Raw genomic sequence first — 15874 nt, forward strand, 5'->3', positions numbered from 1 at the left:
GAGAACATCCCTATTAAATTCCCAGAACAGAAGCTGCACCTGAAATAGCATAAATGTTTATTTACACTGTGTAGTGATACTCAAATTATAAAATTAACTCTTTACAGTGTCATTTTTGTCAATGCTTTTTCAATTAATTATTGTAATAATAATTATTAATGTTGATTAATAGATGCATAAAATGTTTTTGTGTTTGGGGAAACTGAACGTCATTCTGGCTACAAAGATAAAACAATCTTAGAACCAGTTATGAATTATTTTAATGCTTTTTAGGCATTAGAAAATGAAGACTTCATTTGATCTTACCAGCATGATGAATAAATTATATTAACTGGAATAAACTGTATACAGAGGGAGCAGAGAACCAATTAACGCGAGTTTAAGCGCCCTCACAAACACTCCTGTTAAAATCACAGTTATGATGACACTGCGACATGAATCTCTTACATCCAATCTGCACTTTGTTGTTTATTATGGGAACATTTCCAAGTTTGTCAGCATTCCGACAGAGCACACGCACTGAATGAAACTTCATTTCAGCGATGACTAATCTGAACGCTTCGGATTGGCCATTGGGCTCGACAGAACTGCGTGTGATTGGTTATATGCGGCAGTCGGGTGGATAGAATAAACTAAGCATGTTTAAGTTTCAAAATTTGTTTTAAATTGTTAAACATATATTCTACTACATAAATATTTTGAAACTAATTTCCATGACACTTCCAAAACTTTCTGGTCTATTTATTTTTCCAAAAGTTTTCCAGGCCTGGAAATTGCCGTTTTAAAATTCCATGACTTTTCCAGGTTTTCCATGACCGTACAAACCCTGTAAATAATGCACTCCATTAAAACACCAATATAATCAGGGGGAAAAAGGTCAAATAAATAAGCATAAGCATATTTTGTCATTTATATATCCATAATTTAACATCCCCCCCCCCCCAAAAAAAAATCCAGGGTTATCCAGACCCTTGAACAGATCTGTGGTTGTAGAATATAATCATGTTGGACAGGAGTTTGAGAATGACTTTTGTACCTTAAAAGAGGCAGAACTGATACCGGATTCTGCCGTGCCGAAGCCTCTGGAGTCTCGCTGCAAATCAGAAAGAGGGGCGGGCCATGAGCCCACCAATCAGATATATGGGGCGGAGCTACGACCTACCCGACAAGATAGAGAATGCCAGAAGGAAGTTCCAGGAAAACGTTATAAGCGAGAAGAGAGAGAGACACCTCAAACGCGGGTTAGTCTGTGTGCGTGTGGGACTGGGCTGTCAAAGTTTCCTGATGCTGATTTTTTATTTTTTTTAAGACGAAATGATTAACATTTATATAATAAAGACACCTGATGCCAACTCAAATGGCAATGCTTATACTGAAATAATGCTATATTGAACTCGCTCATTTCTCAGGTCTTTCCTAATGTCCAACGATTTGCATGAAATTTATATTTTAATGTGTTTTTTTTTGGAATTGTGACAGTCCCAGTATGTATATGCGTGAGTGCAAGCATGAAAGAGAGGAAAGCTACGGAGGAAGTTTGGGCCAGCGTTGCAGTGGTTGAAAAAAGACGAGCTTTTAATTTTTTCTGAAATCAGAAATCCACTCAAACCAAACCATGCGATTAGCCACAGTCCTCAACCCGAGAGTTAGTGTACACTGCACATGCCTGAGAGTGTGGATCTGTGAGTCTGTGGCGAGAATATGGGCTGTGGGTGAGGCAGAATCCGATACAGTCAAGCAGTTTTGTGTGATGCAAGAGTTCATGCTGGTTTATGTCCATAGAAGTGTGTGTGTGTGTGTGTGTGTGTGTTTGAAAGCGGCATGCGAAGGTACCTTGCTGTGTGGGTCTGCAAACATCCTGGTGAAAATTTCACATAACCTCTTCAGCTCAACACGGCTGAAACAGATAGAGAGAACAAATTAAACACAAACTTGCATTGAACATGAGGGAGTTTATTTACATATGAAACAAAAATCAGCCAATTTAGCAAAGCTGGAATATGAGAAACATGAAACATGTCTCACCTGAGAGTTCGCTGGTTTTTCAACAACGCCTGCAATCCCATCAGCCCCTCTTTTCTCTCAGACCAGTTGGCAGAGGCACATCGATTGAGCACTTCGGCCACGTCCTCAGTCTGCCGCATATACGTCGGAATGCTGCCATTCCGGGAGCTGTATGAACGCTCCGAACATGCACTAGAGGCGTCGCTATTTGCATCATCGTCTGAGTACATCCCATAGGTGTCATACCGCCGCCGAGCTGGTTTCTTCTGCTTAGAAAAATATAAAATGAAATCCGAATGATCATTTTAGGTTTGAATTAAACACTTTAAATTTAAGTTTAACATCAGCTTTAATGCAGAGAGACAGACAGAAAGCCAGACAGACTAACCTTGCCCCGCATATCTCCTAATAGCTGGCAGCATTAATAAAGCCAAAGTTAAAGTTAAAGCATGATAGATGAGTTAGAGACAGACATTTAGCGCACGATACAATGGTTATGTGAATCTGTTATGTTAATTTTGAGAGTACAGTTCTTTTCATAAGTTTGCAGAATGTGTATGTATATAGTAAAAAACTAAATTGGCATGGATATACCAGTACTTTTGACATAGCTACACAAGAGCATGTATATAAACTAGCATTCAAAAGTTTGGGGTCAGTAACATTTTTGAGTGAAGTTTCTTATGCTCACCAAGGCTGCGTTTATTCATTTAAAAATTTCAGAACAAAACTTAATTTACAGCAGCCATTACTTCAGTCTTCAGCGTCACATGATCCTTCAGAATTTATTATTATTATTAATAATAATATTAATAATAATAATAATAATAATAATAAGCAGCAGCTGATCTGGTGGTCAAGAAACATTTCTTATTATTATGATCAATATTCTTTGATTAACAGAAAGTTCAAAATAACAGAAATAGAATTTTTCTGTAACAATGTAAAAGTCCTTACTGTCATTTTGACCAAATTTTTACCAATTTAATATCTCGTGCTGTCAAAAGATTAATTACATCCAAAATAAAAGTTTGTGTTTACATAATATATGTGCGTGTACTGTGTACACATACACACACACACACACACGTATATTCATATATAATTTATATTATATGTAAAATTAATATTTTATATATATAAATACAATATATATATTAGTTAAATACATATATGTGTGTGTGTATTTATATATACCTAATAAATATACACAGTACACACACATATATTATGTAAACACAAACTTTTATTTTGGATGCGATTAATCGTGATTAATCATTTGACAGCACTATTAATATCCTTGCTGAATAAAGGTAATAATTTCTTTTAAAAACTAAAATTTTATTTAACTCAAACTTTTGAATGCTATATATAAACAAAACAATGATGTATCTTTTTTAAATGGCTAAACATGAGATTCTGGGTATGTAAATGTCTGATAAAAAGGGCGTGTAAACTTATGTGTGAGTGAGGTGTAAGGAGAGTTCCTGTGTGTGACTGTAAATATATATTTACCAGAGCATCGGCCAGGGCTTCCTCCACATCTGATCCTGTGTTCAGCACTCTCATGGCACTAACTGAAGATGAGAGACGACTGGACTGAGACATACCCAACCCAGAACCTACAACACACATCATATATTTTACACACACACAAGCACAAATACAAATAAAACACCAATATGTCCAAACAAAAACCGCATGCAGTGATCTCATCAATATTGAGCAATCAATTAAAATAATTCAACAATAAAGACACTGAGACTAGAGAACCAAAAACAAATTATCACAATATAAAACACTTATGAAAAATAACCACAAATGCCCAACCAACAACAACAAAAAACAATTCAAAAAACAAGGACACACGGAAAAAACTGGTTAAATTCAGGAAAAATAATAAGTGACACTGTGAAAGATGTTCCACGCGAATCTATGGTTGTTATTGATGGGAGGAACAGTTGTTATGACTAAAACTAAACTTAGCATGCAGGTCCGATGGAGGCTAAACTGAAAGAAGCAGAAGGATGAGATGAAAAACAAAAATTCAAAAAGTGACAATGACAAAAAAAAAAAAAAGTTTTTGAAAAGAGTCCTGTGCCGCTGGGGTGACAGTTCACCTGCTGCCCCGAAGGCATCTGGGGCATGAAGAGCACCAGTTGAGCGCGAATAATGCCGGGATGCTGCAACACACACACACAAGAATGCAAACAAGCGCACACGCGTAAATAACCAGGCCAGAGTTAGAGCTCACCAGAGAAACTCCCAATTAGCAGTAATGTGAGAATGTGCCATCACCAACCACACACACATGCCTTGCTGTGACACACACATTTCACACACTTCAAGTGTCAGTGCTGAAGGATATTAGTCCAGTTCTGCATAACAGCAGGAATATTTTCATCAGGAAACCCCTCAAAAAAGTGAGTTTTAAATGTACCGAACATCATAAATATCACTGGAAGTGAACAGTCTCTATCTTAAATGTTCTTATCCACTTTGAACTTTGTGCCACTCAAAATAAATGTGAAGTGAAAATGTTGATTCTCAAAAAACAAAAACAAAAAATACATGATCTCTGATTTAAGTATATACAAAGTAGCATTACAAAGTTTTGGCACACTGAGGACTATGGCCATTTGTCAGAAAGGTTGCACATATTTATGTAACTGTACTATAAACTTATGTAATTGTCAACAAGAAATGGCATTCACAAACCATTTTTCTTCTTTAAAGTAATAGTTCTCCCAAAAATGAAATTATCCCATAATTTACTCACCCTCAAGCCATCCTAGGTGTATATGACTTTCATCTTTCAGCCAAACACAATCAGAGTTATATAATAAAATATCCTGGTTCTTCAAAGCTTTATAATGGGAATGAATGGTACCTTAGATTTTGAAGCCCAAAAAAAGTGCATCCATCCATCATAAAAGTAATCCATACGGCTCCAGGGGGTTAATAAAGGCCTTCTGAAGCGAAATGAGATAGGTCTCCGATATTTCTCTTTAAAAATTCTCATTTTAGACTTCTAATATGAGAATAGTGTTTTGTTTTGCTCTATTCTTTGCGCTTCCTCGTTCTTCAATACATCATGCATCAGGTCAGAGGTCACTCTTCCACCGCAACTAGACTTGTGTATGGCCGTTACCAGAAGCTAGTGATTATAAAGTTATAAATATGGATATTTTTCCTTACAAAAACGCATCGCTTCACTTCAGAAGGCCTCCATTAACCCCCTGGAGCCGTATGGATTACTTTTATGATGGATGGACGCACTTTTTTGGGCTTCAAAATCTAATGTACCATTCACTCCCATTATAAAGCTTGGAAGAGCCAGGATATTTTATAATATAACTCTGATTGTGTTTGCCTGAAAAAAAGAGTAAATTATGGGATATTTCTCATTTTTTGAGTGAACTATTCCTTTAATGACATTTTTGTGCAAAACAATATGCAACAAGAGATAAATGTATGGCAGGTATTAATGAGAAATGTGCATTAAAAAGTAAACAGTGAATTTTAATTTCATGTTGACTATTAAGGTTATTCCTAATAATTCCTGTCTGAGGTTTTACATTTAAGATTATTTTTCTCTGGTGTGCTGCGTTTATGGACCATCTCAGATGAAATTTGTCAGCATCCATCAGTAGATGAGGTGGGGGAAAAAAAAAAAAGAAAAGAAAAAAAAAAGGCCAGGAGAAAACTGCATCCTGATCAAGCTGAACCATGTGGGGATTTTTAACCCCAAAAATATTCTTAATGCAATGTGTGCTGCTGCATTGCTATACAAACACTTGTGTTTGTCAGCTGCAAAAAGTTTAAAGCAAACTGAGTCCAGCAGAGAGCAAAAAGTGCAAATGTGCTTGACTTCCAGTTTCAAATGAAGCAAATCACTTGATGTTTCAACATGGCATGTTCTTGTCTAATCGTTTAGGTCCCTTGCTGTGTCGAAGCTGATTGGTCCTGGTAGATGAAATGGTTAACGTGGTTACTCACCGAGTGGCGTGAAGGAGCGCACAGGGCTGGTGTCTCTGCTGCTCTCTCGACTGGCCTCACGACTGCAGCCCTGACTCACGCTAGGCCGTGGTATACGACTACCCCTCGCTGACCCACCCCCAAGAAAACACCAAGAAAAGAGGAGAGAGAAAAAAGATAAAAAGAAGAACAGAGACATTGGAGGGTATAACAGACAAACAAAGTAGGAGAAATATAGAAGGAATAACAATTACACAGAGTATTGTTAAGCAATGAAATGACAATGAACTTTGAGGAAAAAAAGAGGGCCCAATACAGAGCCCTGAGGAACCTCACATTAAAATAAGCAGGAAAACAACAAAAAAAACATCAATATTTGAATTATTTTCTAGAGTCCATGCACAGATTAAAGAAAAAGATAAGAAATGAGCAGACATTCACTGACAGGAAGAACAATTAAAAGATTAGGAATAAAAGGGTGAATGTTATTATGTGGGAGGTGGCTAGTCTGGATGTTTGCTTTTATATCCTGTCTCTTAACCAGTGTTCAACGTTCATCTGCATTCATGAGATGGACTTTATTCATTCACTCATTTTGCAAAGATCAGCACCAAGCTGTGGGGTTTAACAAGGGAAGACCCAGCAGGTTAATGAGACGGCATGTTCTGCTTTCTCAAAGCAGCGTGTTACACGCAACACAGCACAACCTCCAGCATGAAACACCATTAGGATGTCAGCCCCAGCTCAGACAGGCAGAAGGATTATCATTATGGGATGGCTGGCGGAAACCAAGGCAAAAAAAAAAAAAAAAATCATACCTCCTTTCGATCCATTGTAGATGTGGCTGATGTTTGACGGAGCTTTGATTGAAAGAAAACATTTCAGTTTTGGTAAGAACTTAAAGTCACCCCTTTACGTGAAGGCCTACAGAAGTCTTGGGGCCAATTGCAACACTTATGTGCCAACAGATTCAATGGACACTCATTGATAAAGAAGATCTTTTATTTATCAGAAAGAAAACATAACTGAGGAGATCATCACAGTCACAGACAGAAACCAGATCTTACCAACAGACAGACGGGTGGGGCTGGAGTCTCGACTGCAGCCTTGACTGCGTGGGATCCGGCTGCGACGGTGGGAGCCCGGAGCAGCACTCACACGCTGAGCTCCCGTACTGAGCGTGCTCAGAGCTGTACTGGCCAAAACCCGGCCTGGGGAACCCGAGCGAGAACCCGCTGTAAATATACAGAAAATGAGAAAAGAACCGTGAGACTGACAGACCACTGAAAAAGCACTTCAGCCTAACTGTTTTTATATGAATACACAAACAGTTATGTAATAAACAGCAAAAATTCTTTTACTGTCCACCAAAGCCAAACCCAAACATCAACAACAACTTATCCTCATAGCTATGCTGAAATTTTTGTTGTTTATCCAGACATCAATAATTCACACCACAATACCAATCACAGAAACAGATGACATTTTGACATAAAAGTGCTAGTGCTGTGATTCTGATTGTGTCAAGACCAAAAGGGAAGAATGAGGTTTACCTAGTGAACAAGTGAAAATGTTTCTATGACTACAGAGACTACACAAACACAAATGAACATGCTCACGCTGCACTTTGACACACCAATTACTAAATCTTTAAATTTCCCCACACAGTGACATGTAAAGTAGGGGTGGGCGATATGACCAAATTCTTAAATCTTGTTAATCTGACAATAGTTTTTGTTGATGGAAATTAAAGCAAATATATTTTAAATGTTACACAACTATGAACTAATATCTATTTTATCATCATTTAGAGGCTTAAATGCTTTCATAGTAAATGCATCTCAAACCAAAAAGGTAAGATGATTCATGCCAGATGAAACAACCCGAACTGAAACGGCTTCATATTACATAAAACATGAGTTAAAACAAAGCCTCCACTTTGAAATTTATTTTTAAAATCGCACCATATAGAGGAATCTGTGTAGCAGATTCACAGCAAAAGCAGAAACGGTATAAACGAACACCATATAACGTCATACCGCCCAGCCTTAAATGTAAGGTTCAAGTTATTCACAGGTTTGAAAAGAGAGAGAGAGAGAGAAAAAAAAAAAAAAAAAAAACCATCCAAAGTGAGCCAAGCGACACACCCTCCATGCAGTGAAGAGAGTGGGGGCTGATGGTAAAACCCATGTTTTTCCGTGAATCAGAACAAGGGAAGATGTAAGACTAGTGGAGGCCCACAGGATGGGAGTGACTGGACTAAGTGAATAAATGACAGGTGAAATATGTTGAAAATCTTACCACCAACAGGGGTAGCAGACTGTGATCCTGAGCCAATGAGGGGGAAGGATTAGGGAGCGGGGATGGGTCCAAGAGACCCATTGAGTGGGAGGAGGAACAGCATATTAAACGTATACAAATGCATTATGGGGTAACAACATGCTGTCAATGTGTTGTTTTGACACACACATCGTACAAATGAATAAAAAAACATCAGCCTGCAAATGAAAACATCAGTATGAGACGCGCACATAGATTTAAGAAGCCCTGCGACAGCATTGCAACTGACGTTACTTCACGACACCACCATGAAGGCACACAAAAGATGAAAAACATCATGGTTGTGTTTGCCACTGCTTTAGTTCCATCAACACTCTCAAAATGTTTAGGCAGCCTAGGCCGCCCAACATACACTGCTAAACCGATGTGTCTGAGAGTTTGTGTTTCTACACGCCTGCAGGCAGAAATGGACTGATACCGTCACACCCAAGTGAAGACCACACAGCATGCAGGCCACTCAAGGGACGTACAAACATTCGTTCGCTCACGCACGCACGCTCACACACACACACGTTTGCATGGACTAAACACACTCGCCCACATGTCAGACGAGGGTACCTGGCGTGCAATCAGAATCGTCGGAACCTAGAGGCACAGAAACAGTTGGAGGAGCTGTGGGTTACATCCTTAGAGCAGGATGACTCCTGATAATCTCTCACATACACACTGGCATGCAGATGACAATGTGTGTTACAGCACGTGGTATAAGGGAAGACTGTTTACAGTCATGTTTCACCACATGCTTATGTTGTGTATAAAATAAGCACAAGCACTGGGTCATTTTGTAAAAATTAATCAAAAGGGTTAATTCGCCCAAAAATGAAATTTGTGTCATTGATTTCCAAACCCGTAAGACTTTTGTTGATCTTCAGAACACAAATTAAGATATTTTGATGAAATCCGAGAGGGTTTTTTTATCCTTAAACAATGAAATGACCAAATCCAAGGTGCAGAAAAGTAGTAAAAACATTGTTAAAACAGTCAACAAGACTACAGTGGTTCAACTTTAATGTTATGAAGTGATGAGAATACTTTTTTTGTGCAAAAAATAAAACAAAAATAACGACTTTATTCAACAAATTTGTCTCTCCCCTGTCATTCTCCTACGCTATTTACATGTTCTATGTCAGAACGCCTACTTTTCTGGGCCTTGAATGTGGTAATTTTGTTGCTTACTATTAAGCATAAAAAAAACCTCTTGGATTTCATCAAAAATATCTTAATTTGTGTTCTGAAGATGAACGAAGGTCTTACGGGTTTCGAAAGACATGAGGGTGAGTAATTAATGACAGAAAATTAATTTTGGGTCAACTAACCCTTTAATGCTTTTATTCAGCAAGGATGCTTTAAATTGATCAAAAGCGACAGTAAATATATTTATAACGTTACAAAAGAATTAAAAATAAAACGCTGTTCTTTTGAACTTTCAATTAAACCAAAGAATTCTGAAAAATCCTTTATCGGTTTCCACAAAAATATTAAACTGTTTTCCGCATTGATAATGATAACAAATATTTATTGAACACCAGATATAAATTACAGAAACACATTTCTATTTAAGTATATTTTAAAACATTATTTTAAATTGTAATAACATTTATTATTGTTTTTTCCTTGTTTTTTTGCAGCCTTGATGAGCAATAAAATTAAATATTTTTATAGTACTTCCTAAATATTAAAAATACATGTATAAACAACTTTGTATATACATAATATATATTTTATTTAAATAGTCAAAGTGTAAGTGTCTGAGCTGAAAGAAGCCTATCTAAATTATAACTTCCAAAAAATTAAAATGCTTGTGTTCAAACATACTGCAGAACAAGAATGACTAAGTATAAAATTAGTGCATGGATCATTTTTGTGAGTTTGCACTCACAAATATTTTCCACTTATACATCTACTGACTGCTAATTTACATGAGAGTTGTGTTACATTGATACGGTTTAAGGTGCGAGAGCAAAATGACAACATAAGACGTATGAGTAAATGTATATAATATTCATCTAGAATATTTGTGCAGACGTTGAATGAGTATGAATACTGTAGGTACTTACGTTGTGACTGAGATGCCATCTTTGATCTGGTCCGCCCTCTCGAGTCGACCTGACTGCTGCCCATACTAGATGCTGTTGATAAAGTCTGCTTAGTCCGTAGTCGCCCTGGAGAGCAACAAACATGCTGTAAATCATCAGACCAAAAATCAACAACTGAATCATAAATCAAAGAAAGAGATTTCCAGAGTGTCTCGCTGGCCCTCCACAACCACCCACTGGCCAGTCCTGTGATTGAGGGAACTTATTAATGATTGCGTTACAGGAAGGACGATGGGACAGAATGGATAGAATAAGAGGAGAGCGTCAGATCAGTACGGGAGATTTTTAATAAAGCAATTCAACTTGGCACAACCACAAGCTGAAAAGCAGATGAGTCATATTCTTGCAATACCACACGCCACCAGCAGACAGCAGCAGCACTACATCACACACAATGAGCTCCACCCACTATGCGTGAGAGGATCAGATTTCCCTATTATACCTACAAAGCATTGAAATGACTACAGCAAAAAGCAACTTTCTTCCTAGCATAATTTAATATAGATCAGATACACAAAAAAAAAAAAAAAAAAAAAAAATCACCAAAATCCTGATCAACGATTCAAAGTCATACAGTAGGAAAGCATGAGCTATATGAGCAGGAAGGAAGGCCAATAGAAAGGGGAAGGGGGCAAGTAAGAAAAGGAGAATATGAAGGGATGAGCAAACGGCAGATGATCTTACCATCTTTATCAGAGGCATCATCTTAAGCCAAAGAAGAGAGAGAGGAGCACAGCAAACCAGTTAGAACAAAAAACACAAACACACGTCAACAACCGCACAGACACACACATGTAACCTTTAAGAATTAAAGGGGTAATTTACTGCTCGCAAAAAGGGCTTTCGATGAAACTTGGCTGCCTATGCAGTAGAAAGGCAAAAAAAAAAAACAATGAATCGGTGATACCTGACTAGAGAAAACAGAAAAAAAGCCATTGTCTTCCCTTTTAGCATATAGGTAGAAAAACTTCCAACACCCATAATGCACTGGGCATGTTGTCAACCAAGGCCACTCCCAGTCCGCTTCTACTGGATAGGCTTGACCAGAGTCAAATATCACCTTGCTTTAGTAGGAAATACTTCTTAACAAACTTTGTCATAATGGTGTCGACTTGTATTCTTCCAGGGTGCAAGAATTCAAAGAGTAAATGTTTATTTTCGGTTTCCAGTGAAGGATCCAGCGTGCTGAAGGAAGTGGCTAAAGGCTGCAAAGAATCATAAATATGAAGAGAACACCGCGACGGGGAACTCTAGTTTTCATGAAAGCTTTAGAGCTGTCAAAAATCTTTTGCTGACAATTTCTCTGTCCAGATAACACTGAGATCGAATAAACATTGTTAATTTACATTATATACTACCAATATTGTAACAATAAGGGTAAAAAAAAAAAGGGGTTTAAGTTACACTTTAAGACAATTCTTCACATCAGTTTCTATTGCGTATGAGGAGAGTGTGACCTCTTCTGCCTGTTCAAGCATTGATAAAACTGCATGAACTTTATGTGGCTCCTACCGAGAGATGCGTATGATCCGGGGGTCAGGCCTGCCGTTACTCGGCCGGCCCCTCCAGCCTGTCCGCTGTGTCTGACTTTAGCACCGGCGGCTGCATTAACATCCACATCACTGCGGGAACGCTGTAATGAGCCTGGAGATCCTGATGATTTTGAACTCGCAGGCACTAAAGTAACAAAAAAAACAAACAAATACAATGTGTTTTACATGCATATACATTTTTAAATGAAGCATGGAAGGTCATCTAAAAACAAAACATTTTGTTTTATATTTTATTTTTAAAATTATTTTCATATTGTCCAGTTTTCATTTAAATTTTAGTTTTAGTAATTGTTATATTTGTATTATTCCTAATTAGCTTTAATTTATTTTATTTAAGTTTTAGTCATTTTAGTACTTCATTTCTAATTTTAATTGAAAAGATTAAATAAAAGATTTTTGAGTTTTAAATGTGCTACAGAGGTTGTTTTGTTTCATACATTTTTTGCAATATTACTTGAAACTGTATAATAATATCAATATACATCATCTGTGCACGAGGTAGGGCCTTAAAAACATCAGCCAATCATTTGATTGACAAGCCTGAGGGCCAATCGTTTATGCAATGATCACACAAATGATTGGCTGATGTTTTTAAGGCCCTACCTCGTGCACAGATGATGTATATTGATATTATTCCTTTCAGTGCACCTAATAAATAGTCTTTTATCAGTTAGTTAAGACAGTTTCAGGTAATATTGCAAAAATGTATAAAACAAAACATCCTCTATAGCACCTTTAAGTTTCCCCATCTAATATTGATATTTTATTATTTCAACTTTATTTCAATTAACAAAAATGACTTCAATAGTTTTAACAATCCCTGCTATGAAAACATGACTTACATGGGTACTTATACTTTGGAAAGTTAACATCCTGCAGTCTCAAACCCAAACTTATACAGCATTTTGATAATTATGCATGAAATGTTTAAACTATATGGAATATATGTACTTTTAAAAAGCATTTTATGTGATCTAGTAAAGGCAAATAGGTGTGTAGCCTATTTGTCAGGCCCTAAAATAGTCCTAATGCAATTATATACACTTTAACCAAAATAGTGAGTGATAAAAGAACATGACAGGCGTCATTTACCAATACACATATTCCAACATGAACACACACACACACACACTGATGATCTCACCTCTGCCTGGAGCAGCTGACCACTTTGACAGCGGCCGACTGAAAAAGAAAAGAGAAAATACAGAGCTCTTATTCAATTTAATTGTTTACTGGTGTAGTCGGACGCGGGTGAGTGAGATATTCTTACTTAAGGCTTTCTTGCGAGCTGGAGGACGAGCGATCCGACTGCGGGAGGGACGCCACGCTGCCCGAGCTCTTTAGATGCGGCTGAAGTGTCTTCTGATAGGACGGTTCTAATGAGTTATACAGAGACTCCGCCTCCCCGGGGAAATGAGCCCGCAACCCACAGTATGCCCTGAGAGAGAGCAACATAAATATAAAACACAACAGGAAACAGCAAAATACATGAAGTAATTTGAGGACACCACTCACTTCCTGGCCTCGACTCGAGCCTCTGAGTCTGCATCTCTGATTCCCTTTTTAATACTCTCCACCAACACCGCCGCATGCCTGAGACACAGAGGAAAGAGAGGTCATGTTGTGCAGTGCTGGCCTTTCAACACCAGTAGGCACTAGTTTAGCCTGTGCTGTGATGGTACCTCTCCAGAGAGTGAGTCTGCCATTCCTGCAGCAGAAGATCCAAGAACTCATAACAGCGCCTGTCAGATGGAGAGAGGAAGAAAGAGAATTCAGTGATGAACTCACAGGTCTGTAAACTTGGTAAGTGCTCAAGAGGGTTGGGAGATAAACTGAATAGTTACAAAATGTATTCATGAAGACTGCTGAAATATAAACAACATCATATTTATTTATTTATTTAGCCAGATATGCTCTTAAAGCCTACACTAGCAGACTAAATTCCAGACTCTTTGCAAGTATAAACGTGTTAAGACAGTTATTTTTAATAGGGTGTCTGGTTTAATCCTCATTGGCTAAAGAGTTTCCACTAATCAGTTCTTTCAAACTGGCCATTTTAATTAATCGAGCCGAACACTGGTTTAGATATTTGTTTGTCATCACTCTCAAGGGAATTTACGTTGTACCGGGACATATTTTACAATGTTTAGTAACAAATTTCTAAAAAGGGAAAAACATTTTTTTTTTGCTATATTTGTACATATAAATAGTTTAAGCAAGTAGTGAGAAACAATCACTTGAAAAAAAAAGATTATAGATGTTTTACTTCTTGTATTAAATGTCTACATTAAAGGATTAGTCCACTTTTAAATAAACTTTTCCTGATAATTTACTCACCCCCATGTCATCCAAGATGTTCATGTCTTTCTTTCTTCAGTCGAAAAGAAATTAAAGTTTTTGATGAAAACATTCCAGGATTTTTTTCCATATAGGGGACTTCAATGGGCACCAAACAGGTGAAGGTTAAAATTAGGTTATGATTATGGTAAAAACTTATATAATTTTCAGTTTTTTTCAGAAAATGAGGGATGATTTCACTAGATAAGACCCTTATTTCTCATCTGGGATCATGTAGAACAATTTGAAGCTGCAGTGAAACTAATTTTGATCTTCAACTGTTTGGTGCCCATTGAAATCCACTATATGTAAAAAAAAAAAAAATCCTGGAATGTTTATCAAAAACTTTAATTTCTTTTCGACTGAAGAAAGAAAGACATGGACATCTTTGATGACATTGGGGTGAGTAAATTATCAGGAAAAGTTTATTTAAAAGTGGACTAATCCTTTAACACTTGTTTTGTCCAAACTGTGATAGATAAATAGAACGGCAGATAGAATGATAGAATGATGGATAGAGAGAACGATAGTACGAACGAACAAACGAAAGAAAGAACAAACGAATGACAGAATGATAGTACAAACAAATGGTAGAATGAATGAAAGAATGAATGTTAGATAGAACGAATGATAGATAGAACGATAGACAGAACAAACGAACGATAGGACAATAGATAGGAAGAACGAACTAAAGATAGAACAAATGAAAGAACGAATGAAAGAACGAATGAAAGAACGAATGAAAGAACGAATGAAAGAACGAATGAAAGAACAACAGATAGAACAACCGATAGAACAACCGATAGAACAACCGATAGAACAACCGATAGAACAACCGATAGAACAACCGATAGAACGAACAATAGAACGAACAATAGAACGAACAATAGATAGAACAAACGAAAGAACGATCGATAGAAAACAAATATATAATATTCGGTTACACCATTTTAAAGTGTCCTTGTTACAGTGTAATTCTATATTTAAGTACTGAGCAATATTAATTAACTATATGTACTTACTATAAAGTTAGGATTAGGGTTGGGTTTAGGGTTAGTTGCACATAATTATGCATAATTTATAGTCATAATAACTATATGTAGTGTGTAAAAAGGACACTATAAATTAGTGTTACCTAATATTCTTGCAGTTTTCAGCTATAGTGTGTAGAAGCAGTTTTAACATCTCACCTCCGGACGGCCACAGACTTTGACGTGCAGTTACTAGCGATGAGAGGAATTAGTCGTGGGACATGAGTGTGCTGAAAATACAAAAACAAACAGTCAAAATACACAGACACAGTGCAGTCAGACAAAATGAACTCCTGCACACCACCGTTTCTCACCCGTATGATGATGCGTATGGCTGCTGTTCCAGATGTAGCCATCACTTTTGCACAGTTAGGGATAAGATTGAAGAGCACTGGAACGATTCCCTCGGCTCCATGATCAAATTTATTCCCTAATAGTGTGGAAAGATACCTGTACAAACATAACACAAATTGGTTCTCTTTACAAAAAACACAAAACAACAGCAAGTATACACAAATCAAAATTGAGTAGACTG

At 37.2% G+C, this 15874-nt stretch overlaps 1 protein-coding gene across 36 annotated transcripts in view; it reads right to left on the reverse strand.

The window, feature by feature from the left end:
• The window catches only part of clasp2 (cytoplasmic linker associated protein 2), a 61036-nt gene that overhangs the window by 13080 nt on the left and 32082 nt on the right, over window positions 1–15874 (reverse strand). For 4 of the 36 annotated variants that reach the window (XM_067411778.1, XM_067411775.1, XM_067411812.1 and 1 more), the window contains 19 exons: window positions 15654–15789; window positions 15499–15569; window positions 13654–13713; window positions 13487–13564; window positions 13242–13409; window positions 13116–13153; window positions 11931–12095; window positions 11103–11123; window positions 10380–10484; window positions 8881–8907; window positions 8284–8310; window positions 7050–7217; window positions 6801–6842; window positions 6004–6111; window positions 4125–4187; window positions 3520–3626; window positions 2026–2273; window positions 1834–1897; window positions 1037–1093 (listed from right to left, as the gene is read on the reverse strand). In XM_067411778.1, coding sequence (XP_067267879.1) covers window positions 1037–1093; window positions 1834–1897; window positions 2026–2273; window positions 3520–3626; window positions 4125–4187; window positions 6004–6111; window positions 6801–6842; window positions 7050–7217; window positions 8284–8310; window positions 8881–8907; window positions 10380–10484; window positions 11103–11123; window positions 11931–12095; window positions 13116–13153; window positions 13242–13409; window positions 13487–13564; window positions 13654–13713; window positions 15499–15569; window positions 15654–15789 — 1753 coding nt within the window. The remainder of the gene's footprint in view (window positions 1–1036; window positions 1094–1833; window positions 1898–2025; window positions 2274–3519; window positions 3627–4124; window positions 4188–6003; window positions 6112–6800; window positions 6843–7049; window positions 7218–8283; window positions 8311–8880; window positions 8908–10379; window positions 10485–11102; window positions 11124–11930; window positions 12096–13115; window positions 13154–13241; window positions 13410–13486; window positions 13565–13653; window positions 13714–15498; window positions 15570–15653; window positions 15790–15874) is intronic. The other 32 variants (XM_067411777.1, XM_067411779.1, XM_067411781.1 and 29 more) reach the window with 32 other exon arrangements.

Source organism: Chanodichthys erythropterus, chromosome 15, assembly GCF_024489055.1.
Source record: "Chanodichthys erythropterus isolate Z2021 chromosome 15, ASM2448905v1, whole genome shotgun sequence".
Classification (NCBI taxonomy): Eukaryota; Metazoa; Chordata; class Actinopteri; order Cypriniformes; family Xenocyprididae; genus Chanodichthys; species Chanodichthys erythropterus.